We start from the raw sequence: 13,379 nt of genomic DNA, 5'->3' as shown, positions 1-13,379 counted from the left end.
ATACGTAGCAAATGGAGCTGACAAATCTAGCTCCTGGCCACTGCTGACACCAGTCTACCCAGCAGCCCTATGCAATCAACTTGATTGGAAGAAAAAATGCCACCCCACCTATTACAGGAATTAATCACCTTCTCCAAGCATGTAAATAACCCCTATCTTTTCTGGCCTGAATTTCAGCCTGCTTTAACCTCACCAGCTTGACCACAGACACTGGTCAAGATCCAGCTCTGTCTTCTGTTTTTATCTAAGCACCTAGCACTATCTTGGCTCGGATGAAGGGTGGTGTATAAATTTAATAAATAATAAAATAAAATGTCACACAGATAAATTTTTGGTGAAGAAGCAAGCAGAAGTGGCTACTTGAAGTCCCCTGTATGCCACAAGCCAATGTTCTTCCCCATGGCTTACCAGACATGCATTTACTCTTACAAACATGAATCTGGAACTCGAGAGCAAAGAAAGCTAATGGTGGTGAGGGGGCCTCAATTCAAAAGCAGAAGCTTCCTCCTCATGTAACTTTTCTACAACAAAAGCAGCCGTCAGAATTTTGTTAGGCCTTTGGGAATATGCAGCAATTGAAACAAGAGAAACCATTCTTGACAATGGCCTGGTTCACATGTCATTGTGGGCAATGGCTAATAATTTACCATAAATGTGGAGTCTCATTTCTGCTTCACTCTTTCCCTAGCGACAAACCATAATCCCTAGTTTAGCATTTTGTACAGACTGTAGATTGTGGTTTGTTTCACTCAAGTAAAAAGATTGGTAAGCCAAGAACAAATACTTGTTTCACACTGTGGTTTGTCTGGAGCAAAACAAACCATACTCCTGGTTTGGATGTAAGGGTAGGCCAGGGATTGCAGTTTGCTGCTCTTGTTTACACTGGGGCAAAGCACAGTAAGCCATTAACTTTTGCTATGGTGTACTAGGACAAGCAAACCTACTTATAGCCTACTGCATCACCATCTTTGCACATCATGCTACACTGGCCCTCATTTTCCAAATAAGCCTCTTGTACTGTGGATGGAAAGTTTTTAGTACAATACCTCCAGAAACTCTCCTCCTGATTTCATAGCTTCCGTAAGGTGCAGACATGTAAAAATGCCGCCTACGAAGTTTGTTAGATACATAAGTCATTGTAAACCTTTCCATTTATTTATTTTTTAAGCATCTTCATTTTCAGGTCCCTGAAGCACTCACCATCTCCCATTTCATCTGAAAAGGGCAAACTGAACACTGCTTCATCAACCATGTGGTTTGGGAGATTTGTATAAAACCGGCCAACTGTGGTTTCCAAATTGCTCAGCTGGTTCAGAACCATCATGCTCCCTTTTATCACGGGTAAAGCAGTTCGATCAGGTACTCCATATTTTGCCGAGTTTTGTTCTGCCAGATCTCGGAGAAATGCTAATTCTTTTAAACCTGTCACTCCCTCTGCAAAAGAAATGTTACAGTCAGATGAGAAGATGAAAGTCTCCAGCTTATTAAGCAATTCAGAAATATCACATATGCACAAATGTGGAAATATTTATAAACAGTGGAAAAGGCATCCCATTACCCACACAATGGGTTGTTGGACTTCAGTTCCTATCATCTCTGACCATTGACCATATCAAAGCCCAAAGAACCTTAGAAGTTTAATTTCTCTTTTCTTTTTAAAAAGGTAACTTCTTACCATTCATGAGAGCATAGGTGAGGATCATTACAGAGTTGTTAAGAAAACCATTTTCTTCATTGATGACACGAAGTGTGGTCTTTTTACCATCTTCTGATGAATCCCTAGACGTTATTCCAGCCGACAAGTAAATTATGACCATATCTGTATCTGAGATATGTAAGATGGGAGCTTGTTAGACTACAAAACATGTTACATTATGCTATGTATCTGCAACATTGGATTCCCAGCATCAAGACTCTTTGCAGTAAATGAAAATATAAAAACCACCACTGCAATAATGGGTAGTGGGTAGATTGGGCAGGAGAAGCTCTACTGCATCCTACAGAGCTTTCAAGCCAGAATCTAACATAAAAGAAACCTTTAATCCAAACACAATAACATTGCTTTGTGCTATTTGGGAGACTGGTTGTGTGTGGTGTACATCTTGGAGGGGATGGCAATGCGTGCATGTTGGCCAGGAGGCTACAATATTTTATTCCTAAATTTGCAACAACATATAGGATTGTATACAGAGTAGACGAAATGAAATTAATGGACCTGAGTAAATACACTGGATCCAACCTATAGGATCTTATTTCACCCCTTTCAATATTGGAACTGGACGAGGCTGAAAGCATCTGAGCATAGCCACGTAAGGTACACATTTTGACACCCCCTCCCCCCCCAAAAGCAGACTCCCATCTATGTTTACTAGGTAAATAGGCATAACAAACATAACACACATCTAGTTTGGCACTTTGGATGAAGGAAGTAGGAAATATAAGGAGAAATGAAAGCTGGTTTTCTGTATCATCACTCTTAATGTAGCACTTCCAAACTAACCGCATCCCCAACCATTTTGGGCTACTGGAAGAATGGCAGATGAAGTAGAAAATGCAATTTGCCATCCAGCAGAAGCAGAATATTACTGAGGTTTGTTTCCAAATCAACAGGCAGACAGTAGTTTACAGAATTGCATTATTCAGTGGGCCAGGCAGTGCCTGGAAAACACTGAGTGTGGGGAATATTATTGATACCACTCACTTGTTCATAACATCATTCTTCTACTGTTAAAGAGGTCGTAGCAGTAACCTAATTTATTTTGCCGTTCTATAGCCCAAGCTACTGTTCTTCCTTACAATTTTAGGATCTTACTTTTCTATTGCATACTTAAACAAATTGCAGTGCAAGGTACTCAAGTGTTTTTAAACCCTTGGCCATATATTTTCCATTGTATTCCATCTGACTATTGACACTTATTTTCTGTTTTTATCCTAGGTTACTGAATTGCAGTAACAGCTTTGTAAGGATTTATCATTTATGAAAGTGTTGTGAAACCCTCTGGAATGAAAGAACTGTAAGAATGTAAATTAATTAGAGGTGGCCACTGCTCTTTTGGAGACTAGCTGAAAGGTATGCAAACACCCATCTTTTCAGTATCATTCTTATCTCTCAAACCAGATATGCCTCAGTAATGTGCATTTCAAATCTCCATTTAAAAAAATAAATAAAAATACCGTGTGGCTTATTTGACATGCATGCAGAGCCTGCTGGGAGAGCAGGAAGTTAAAAACCTCACAACACACCAGAATAATATTTTTTTTTTCTGCTGGAAATGAAAACAAGCAAGAGGATTGTTTACAAGGAAATGGAAGTACTTTGCACGTCCTATTTCTGAAATTATGGAGTGGTATGGCCCCTCCATGCTGTTGTTTGTGCACAATATACAATACCTCAGCTTTAAAGGCTACCATACGCTCCCAGTGCCTATTTTAGAAAGGAACAAAAGTGATACACGAAGCTGTTTTTGAAAAAAAGGGTTTCCCACAGGAATAGAAAAACCATGCCTGTTTTTGAGACAAGGAAAAAATTACAACGAACTACGAAAATAAAGCTGAAACTGTAAAACAGCGTCGAAACCCTGAACACTGAAACAGAACCAAATAAAAGTTCATTATTGGGTGCCACCTGCCCAATTTGTCTTTATCTGTCTGAATTGCAAGGAGTTTATATAGATCTAAGTATTGTGCTCATACTTTATACCCCACCAGTTAGGGAGTTTGACGCTTCAGTAACTACAGTGGTACCTCCGGTTGCTCACGGGATCCATTCTAGAGCTCCGGTCGGATCCCGAGGAATTAGCAACCGGAGATGCCTATTCTGCGCATGCATGCAGCCGAAACCCAGAAAAATACTTCTGGGTTTGCTGCATGCGTAACCCGAAGGATAGACAACCAGGTATGCGTATCCAGAGGTACCACTGTATTATGTACTCTACATACTCTTGTTTAGCACTTATAACTATAAATATGGAGGTTTTGAATTCCTGCCATCTTATTTTTCGTCTTTTCAAACTGGATCGTTTACTCGTGTATAAAGGTAAAGGTAAAGGGAACCCTGACCATTAGGTCCATTCGTGACCGACTCTGGGGTTGCGTGCTCATCTCGCTCTATAGGCCGAGGGAGCTGCCGTTTGTCCACAGACAGCTTCCGGGTCATGTGGCCAGCATGACTAAGCCGCTTCTGGCAAACCAGAGCAGCGCACGGAAACGACATTTACCTTCCCGCCAGAGCGGTCCCTATTTATCTACTTGCACTTTGACGTGCTTTCAAACAGCTAGGTTGGCAGTTGCAGGGACCAAGCAACGGGAGCTCACCCCGTCACGGGGATTCGAACCGCCAACCTTCTGATCAGCAAGTCCTAGGCTCTGTGGTTTAACCCACAGCGCCACCCGCATCCCCACTCGTGTATACTATTATGTATATACAGGACTGTGTAGACAGCAAATGTTCGATAGAAGGTTTGTGAGAGACTTGCTGCCATCAGGATGTAACAAATTCTGAGCTTCAAGCAGGTCACAACAACTTTATCGGATTAGACTGCGATGGCATGCTCAAAATCAACCCATGCAGAGATCAAACTGGTAGTTGTACAACTGCCCTCAGCACATGCTGTTGGAGCTGGAACAGTGCAAGGTGCTTGCTTTTCAGCAGCTGCTGCACACAAATGGTACTCGATTCCTTCAGTAAACTGTCAGGGGTCAAGACTGCCTGGAGAGGGCACCTTCTTTCTGCTCTGCAGTGGCTCCATGGTAGCAAACCCTGCATCTGCTCAGGAGCATTTTCATGTATTCAACTGTAAAATCTCCCACATTCTTCACTTATTTCAATGCTGAGGCCTGGTTTTGTGCACAGACACCAGGACAGAGTCTGAGTATGCGCTGACACAAGTGAAATTCTCAGCCCTTGTTTTTACTAAACTAAAATTTATCTTGGGAATGAAATGCATTTTGTTTTGTTTTGTTTTGTTTGGATACAAAAAAACCTTTTGTCTGAGGTTAGTTACTTGACTTGTGGCAGACAGTGTGCTACCTTTATCTTACCTACAGCACATAACACCCTAGGCCTCAGGACTACATACTGGTGAAGCCCAAATTTGCTAAGTTTCAAATTGGAACTACATATATTTCATTATCTGGGCCATTCTGCACCAGTGGATGAAAACTCACTTATAGCAGTTCAGACATTAGTTGGATTCACAAACGAATCACCTTATTTGCCCCATGAGATGATTCTGTGCGGAACATCTAGCTAACATGGCCTTGCAGTTACTAAGGCATGTGAGGAAAGTAAAATTGGTAGAGATGAAGACAAAGATGCAACAACACCTTCTTTTGGCTTCTGTGCACCACATTCATTTAAAAACAAACACTGTCATTTCAGGTAAAATAAAAATAAAAACTAGTACTTCAAAATGTTACAACCCTCTATAACCCCTGCTAAAAGGAGATAGTAAAATAAAAAAGGAAATGCAAGAAAGAAAGATGCAAGGGTAAGGGGGGAACCCCATTAATACTGCATAATAATAGACTTACTTGCTTGGAGTTTCGTGCTATTGTTTGTATTTCGTATCAGCTGAAACGCTTTTTGAAATCCTGCCGCATGCTGGGTAGGGCTGTCAGATGACTTTATATTACTAACGAAGGTGGACATTTTCCTTTTTGTCTCACTGGTGGCAGGAGACAGAAATGTCTTATAGCACTGATCCAAGGAACAGGTTCTCACTGTGTCTGCCACGGTTAACACAGAGATCTTAAGAGAGAGAAATACATATATTGGATTACCCTACCGTTTAGAATTCTTTATGTGCCGTATTATAGCACACCCCATGATAAGCCAACAGAAAAGTCTATGTGGGTTTAAGATTCAATTGTCTAAGAAAAGAACACTTGAGGTATAAATCTGTCAAACCTGAAAAGGGTTAGACTTGTGTGTGAGAGAGATTTTGGCCTTTGTTTTGCGAAGGAATTATGTCAGTCTCTACTCATAGGTAAACCTTGCAGTTTCTGCCCATACGTAAAGCTGCTGAGTTTCTAGACTACCAGTAATGGGCATTAGGGCTACACCAGCATAGGATTTGAAGGAGAAAGGGATGTTATAGCCATGTATGAGACAACAGGAAGGGCTAAGGTCCTAACAAAATCACGTTTATGAGTCTTCTGAATAACCTGTGTGGGAACTACCACATTTGAAGCAGCCACAGAAGGAAGTTTTACTGAAGACTCATCTCTCCCCACCCCCCCATCCTTCCACAATATATTGCCAGCTGAGGTCCCCAAATTTGCAAACCACAGCAAACATCCATGTTCCATTGCACGGATCACTTGAGAAGCAGTGTATTATATGTACAATAGTTGCCCCATGCTCATCCTCTTCTTCTCCTGCAAAAATGCTGGGCTTCAGATGATCAGAGCACAATTGAAGCCAAGAATCACACGGAGAGAAAAAAAAAGCCTGAATTTCTTCAAAGCTAGAAAACTGGGGTGCACCAGCACCAGGCTTTAGGGGCACTCTAAGCCTGCCTAAAACTATGACTGGAGGAAGTGCAGTACTGACACACTGGGCCTTGGAGGCTCCCCCCCCCCCAAACAAAAATGAATATTTAAAACCATAACATGTCACTTAGCTTGCAAGAGTTAACTTACTTTATCATGTTCATCTATTGAGTTGAGAATAACTTGGGATGCATCCTTAGCAATTTGGAGTTGCGTCTCTGTAACGGAAGCCCCGTGGTCCACAATGACAACTATGTGTTTAGACTGAGGTCTAACTGTAGAGACGTAGACAGGCCTGAAATTGAAAAAGAAGTCAGGAAGCTGCACAGAAACTTTGAACAAAACTGAAGGAGAAGGCATTGGAAGGCACTCCTTGGTATTGTAAATATTTATATATTTATTGCATTTACACCCCACCTTCCCCCTCCCCACAAGGAGCTCTCAAGGTGGTGTACATGGTTCTTCCTTTCCTCATTTAATCCACACAACAACCCTGTGAGGTAAGTTAGGCTGAGAGGCAGTGACTGGCCAAAGGTCACCTAAGTGAACTTCATGGCCAAGTGAGGATTTGAATCCTGGTTTCCCAGGTTCTAGTCCCAACATTCTAATCACTACATCACACTGTGCAAAGAACTGCAAAAGGCACCATATTAAAGAGCTCTTAGACAATGATTGGAACATGTTTTGAGAGCTGATACGGATGCTATCTTTACTTCTTTCATGTGCTTATTTTTGGTTGAGCAAATCCCAGTTTAGCGGCTGACTAGTTTGGCAGCCTTGGGCAAAATTCTCTCCAAATATTTATAAACACTGGAATAACAGTGACCTTACCTGATGAGACTTTTGAGAGGACAAAGCATGATAAAGATTTCAAGCATTAAAAGTGAATTAGCTTCCCCAGAGAGTCTGCTGTGCAACTGTGTGAATGGTACACAAACAGTGTGTGCAAGTCTAATTCTCAAATGCAACAGGAAAAATTATACTGGGTTATCTGAGTAAGCCTTAGGTATCCAATTTTAAATCCATCATTTAGTAATAGTCCAACCAATTATGATGTTTACATCATGCAGAACTTGTTTCAACAAAGAATCCCTGTTTTGCACTGAAAGCATGAGGTCTGGACCGGTTTACATCTATATCAGATGATGCAATGACTGCTAAGCAGCTGGAGAAATTATTACAGCACAGAATAGCTAGCATGTAGGGAAAAAGGCAAACTGTGTAAAATTGCATTAGTGCATTAGTCTTGGGTTTATGATCATCAGACAAAGTCTCTTGCCATGATAGTCTTTCCTATTAATGCCCTAGAATGTAATTCATTCATAAAGGTCAATAATCTGCAAGACTTTCTTATCTTTGCATACTATTAAAAGGAAGTCTTTGTCAGGTCTATTAAGGGAGCAGAGTATCTGCATGTTGAGAAGGGTTTGACTAAAACAAAGTTGTTGTTTTTTCCACTGAGGTTTGAAAATCTTGACAAAGGAATCCCGACAAAGGAAATTAAAAAGACAAAACAGGAACATACACACCCTGTTCCACCTCTCAATTTGTCAAGACCAAAGACTCTCTGGCATAAACAAAAGATCTTTGTGTCTAAATATTACTATATCAAAGACTCCCAGATAATTCTTATTACAGGAAAAAGGAATTCAGGAAAATATTCTACAAGCATAAGATTATACTTGTTGGCATCATCAGCTCTTAATATTAAAACAACCTACAGCCATACACTGGTACAGTATTAACATCTAGGATCTTTAAAACACACAGTGGACATGCAAAGCTTACATGCAAAGGAAATGCTGACAAACATCCATTCAAATGAGTGGAATAAAAATGCCACAAATTCATGCCTTGTTTAATCACTGATACTTCTGAAGCAGCTCTGAAAATTACCTTTCTATTAATGGGACAAACCTATCTAAGAGGTAATTTGTATTCTCGTAGAACTACAATTCCCAGAATTCATGTGGTAAAGCAATAAAAGAGGCAAATTTTAAAACCACTGTAACGTCAAATGAAGTTTGTAACCATGGCAAGAACACTGAGCCGGAAGAAAAGTGCAGGGTCTAGACGGGCCACTTGGCTTGATCCAGCTTCATTCTTATGTTCGTATTGGTTACTTTTCTTCCCAATAAACTTCTCTTACATCCTTGCACATGGAACACAAGGAACCTGTTTCTGCACGTAGATAGCTTTTGCTGGATCACAGCATTTGACTGCTGACAGACTTCTTAATCTAGAAATTGTCTTCAGTCCCTTCCAGCATTTGCAATTGAATACTTCCTCACTCATTCAACTTAATTGAATAATGGAACTTTACTTGCCACACCTTTCTGGTTTGGCAGCAGCCTATTAAGCTTCTGCTATAAAGCAATTTCAAAGTATGTGAGTGTTGTGTGTAGCAAGAAGATAACCATCCTTTCTGGAAAGCTCTTTCAGCCTTCTTGATTTTAATACTTCTTGGAGAAATTTTAATACTTCTTGGAGAAAGCTCTGTTAATATTTTAGAGTGAGATTTTTATTTTTATTTTTTAAGTGAAGATGTTAATGGGGAATGGTTAAAAAGACTGAATTATCATGCTGGCAATCGGGATTAAGTATACCAGTAAACTGTTTAGCTCACTGTGAAATAGCCATATGATTGTTTCACGAACAACCAGCATGTGTCACCCTATTTGAAATCTTCAGTTCCACTGTAGAGCTGCAATCAGCTGAGCACTGGCACACTGAATGTCTGTTGAGCTAGAGTTTGAGGACCGGAGGCAGTAATCACGCTATGCTGAAACCAACTTAAAATCCATATTTTCATCACGCCTGTTTGAGTGTATTAAAAGTTCACAGGGTATGGTCAGATTATTATATTACCATCCTTACTGATAAAACATTCATAATGGAGGGCAGCCTACAAATTATATATCAAATAAAATCACCCATGATATATTTTCTGTTCAGATTTTGTTTTTAAAAAATAAAAAAAATCAGTAAAACCATACCTGCTGCGGTGCTCGTAATTGCCCTTACATCGAAATTTGTGAGCTGGAAACACAGTAAAAATGCCTTCTTCTGAACTAAAGTACTGCCATTTAATTCCTGGGTTGGACTTCAGATTGTCAGCAAGTACTATTTTTTAAAAAAGAGAAGGTGAATGAATGGTATTATAATCAGAAGAATGTTTTAAAATAACAGGTTAATTGTTTCTTTAAAGTAACATTAATGTGACTGAAATCAAAAGAAAATGCTTTTTAACAGAGTATATAATTGTAAGCATGCCCACTATCAACACTCTACTGTATTTTCATTTTTTAACCAACATGTTTTCGGACACCTCCCCCAAAACCAGACATGTTTCACTCCTAACGCTTTAGGCAAATTTAGGCAAGGCTACATGCCACCCTCAATTCTGCAATGTGTCCACAAACCAGCAAAGTAAGCATCCCAGGCATTTTCTCAGACCTATGGTACTTGTTGAGATGAATAGCTGTGGAAGTGTTTGCAACGTCGGATTTTTGTTACCGGCCAGGAAACCTTTGGGCCAAAGGGTAAAATAGGATATATATTTTTTCCTGAATGAAATAGCCTTGGTGGACTGTATATAGTAAATGTGCCTTACATTGTATATACCACTACAATAGGATTTCTACATATGGACTAACCATGAAGCTGTGCTATAGTAAAATAAGTGAAACATTAGAACTTAATAAACATTTCAAGGCAAATAGCCAAAAACAAATGTAGAAGTCAATGGTGATCCTACATAAGGAAGGAAGGGTCCCTTGGTCAGTTCCCACAAAAGCTTTCCAGAGCTGGGTGGCAATTCGGCTTTTGAATGGGAGCCAAGCTCTGCTCCTTTCAGTGGTGGCTGCCCACCATTTTATGCTACCCAAAGTCTACTTCAGCCCCACAGACCTATGAAATCTATAGTCCAGGTAGAACTACAGACCTATTGATTTTGAGTAATTTAAGATGGCGGGCAGTCAGCATGGCTGAAAGCAAATGTCCCACTACCCATCCATCACTGAAGCTGTCTAGGAGCCCAGTGGAGTGTGGTAACTAGTGCCAAAGTCGAAGCAGCAACTGCATATTGCCCTAGTTGGGAGAAGGCCCTGTCCCCAAGGCTTGGTTCCAGCCCTGTCTTCCTGCCAGAACTCTCCAAAGGTGCTCATGACATCCTCCTTGGTCTGGCTCAGCAGACTTATTCCTGACCACTGACCATGCTGGTGATTGGAACTGGAATCTAACAATATCTTCTGGAAAGCCACAAGTTCCCCATCTCTGGTACAGAAGAAACATGGCTGACTGAAACCCTGACCAGAAGTTCTCTCCTGGTGTTTTTTGGGTGGGTGGGGGAAAGTTGTGAATATATGCTGCAACGTTTTGTAGCAGGTCCCATTCCTTCACACTGTTCCCATGCTTCCCAGCACATGCAAGCCTCACTTTAACCCATGATATAACTATAAACTCAACTTGTTCTATTCCAATGAGTTAATTATATCATTTTAAGAGTGAGTTTACAACAATATATATTTTCACTGTATGACGCTTGTCTTCCTTTTCCTTCCTCTGCCACATTTTAATAGTTACCATGCTTGCTCTTTCCCTGAACACAAATCTTTCCCCAAAATTAACTGAACAGGACCTATGCTGCTCTTCCTTAAACCTCTTAGCTTTGCTTTTTCTGCGAAGGCGAACTTCCCTGCTCTAAGTAACTGGTTTTATTTCATGACTGTGAGCCTCAGCTTCAAACAATCCACAAATACTAAATGCTCTTTCTTATATAGAATAAAAAAGTATTAATATTAGATAAGCCTGTGTAGTATGAAGAGAATAGTACTAATACGGTGCAGATACCAGGACTCCCCACCACGACTCCATTCAAAGCACCTTCACAAACGCACAGATGAGGCAGGATTGTTCTCATCTTACAAATATGGAGCTGTGTGCAGAGAAATGCAGTAACTTATCCAAAAGCTCAAAGTGAGTGAAGCAGCCAAGCAAGTAATATAAGCCTTGGGGAATTTGCTCCTAGCTGCAAGTTCAAGTTACTAGACTATGCTCACTTACTCTCCCAGACTGCACTTTCTTAATTATTCAAATAGACAGCTTTTCAAGTGCAGATTTTTAATTTATGGAGTGAGACTTGAAATTTTAAGGCGGTATTTAAGCTTGGAGAAGAAACAGCTGTTAGACACATTTTACCAAATAGGTCAGAACACCAGCTCTATGTCAGCTCCTTATGCTAAATTACATTTTTGGGGAATTTTTTTTTAAAAAGAAAAATAGATTGGGAGGGAAACAGGAGAACTGCAGTATACCCCTGATAAGGCTGTTCCCAGCTAAACCTAAACAAACAAATCGACCAATACATAGTTAACGTTACTGAATAGACTTTTTTTTTAAGGGATAGTGTTCCAAGCGTCCTTGAATACAAATATCTCCAATGAAACTTGCAAACTCCAGGTGCCAGTTTTCAAAATGCAAATATAAAAATATAAAAACATAGGAACAATGATCTAGAGCTACACACATGCCCTGAAGGCTCTGAAAGCTTTTATTATCTGTTAGGCAGTGGTTGGGCATTGTTAAAGCTAACAGTAAGCAATGGACCAGTTTTTTTGGTCTGGTATCAGGCTTCCAAAGGGAAACCACACAAGTGATCTTCACTGCTAGATGAGAACAGCAGGAGGCCAATATATAGCACCATCTCGATCATACAGTTCCAGGGCAGAAAGAAATCTGGGTAATAGCTGCATTGTGCAGCCAATTCTGAAACTCTACATGACATCATTTGATGCTTCCTAGGCATTGTATTCAATGCAGTGCTAAGGAGGATGTTCCATGAGCTCAATATCTCATAGTGCTGTGGAACATTCTCCCCCTCTGCTCCCTCCTAAATTTGTTCTAGGGGTTCCCCCACCTTCCAGAGCAGATTGACTACTATTGACTAATATGCAACGTAAACTATTAAGCCTCATTTTTGCAAGTCAGCAGCCAGCTGAGAGCAAAACAGCTGACAGCATTGCCCTGGCACCTTACTCCCTGGACCACCACAGAGAGAGTTGCTGGCTGATCCTCTCTGCACAGCAGCTGGAAGGTATTCTGCAACTTGATGGCCCAGCTGGATCAGGGGATCTGGGCAATCCAAAGGAGCCCTGCTGGCCTTGCCCAATTGCTGACTCAGGATTTGCTCCCAACATTTAAGGAACCTGTCTGCTGGAGTAATTACTCTGTGCTGAGCCTTGCCAGCAGATTTATCTTGCTGAAACCTTTGCACCACTCACTCACCAGCTTCCTGGCTGCCAGGCCAGCCAGGCACCAGCCCGGGTCATTAAGCGTGTAAACACAGGTTTTGCTCCACAATACAGCATAACATTTATTTACTAAGGGAGAGCACAGGGAGAAAGCTTCATTTCTGAACACTTGCCAGCTGTGAAAAGCACCTCACCTTTCAGTGAATTTTGAGGAAGTGGAAACAGGGGTGAAAATATTTTGTCCATTCAGAATGAGGGCAGGAAGCATTGCCCTCAATTGGAATTGGTTTTGTGGTAGTAACATGTAATCACATATATCATATGTGCATCATGTAATTACATATATCACATATATGTAATCACCATGATGCTACCAAGCTGATTATGTCTTCCAGTTTCTGGAATAATGTTGTATGCAAAAAGCCATGAGAAAAAACTCCTCCTGATTTGGGAAGAAATAGCAGAACAAGGGCAAACACAGCTAAGCAATCTGGGATTTCAGGAGATATTTCAGGTACCAGAGGGATATTTTTTGCAGTAGAAATGCGAACATTCAATCCAGCTCTGATTATCAAAGCCAAGTAAACCTTTTGGTACATGTGGGCCAGCTCCATCTGCTCTGATTGACACTCTCTC

General features: G+C 40.7%; 1 protein-coding gene across 1 annotated transcript in view; it reads right to left on the bottom strand.

Annotated features, from left to right (window-relative positions):
• Window positions 1-13,379, bottom strand: part of CACHD1 (cache domain containing 1) — a 126,791-nt gene that overhangs the window by 37,830 nt on the left and 75,582 nt on the right. Inside the window, exons 5-9 of the mRNA XM_081915696.1 lie at window positions 9,489-9,615; window positions 6,643-6,787; window positions 5,533-5,749; window positions 1,676-1,825; window positions 1,201-1,434 (exon numbers count right to left, since the gene is read on the bottom strand). Coding sequence (XP_081771822.1) covers window positions 1,201-1,434; window positions 1,676-1,825; window positions 5,533-5,749; window positions 6,643-6,787; window positions 9,489-9,615 — 873 coding nt within the window. The remainder of the gene's footprint in view (window positions 1-1,200; window positions 1,435-1,675; window positions 1,826-5,532; window positions 5,750-6,642; window positions 6,788-9,488; window positions 9,616-13,379) is intronic.

The sequence above is a fragment of the Podarcis melisellensis genome, assembly GCF_964234715.1.
Source record: "Podarcis melisellensis genome assembly, chromosome: 6".
Taxonomy (NCBI): Eukaryota; Metazoa; Chordata; class Lepidosauria; order Squamata; family Lacertidae; genus Podarcis; species Podarcis melisellensis.
This window is presented reverse-complemented; position numbering and strand designations above follow the sequence as displayed.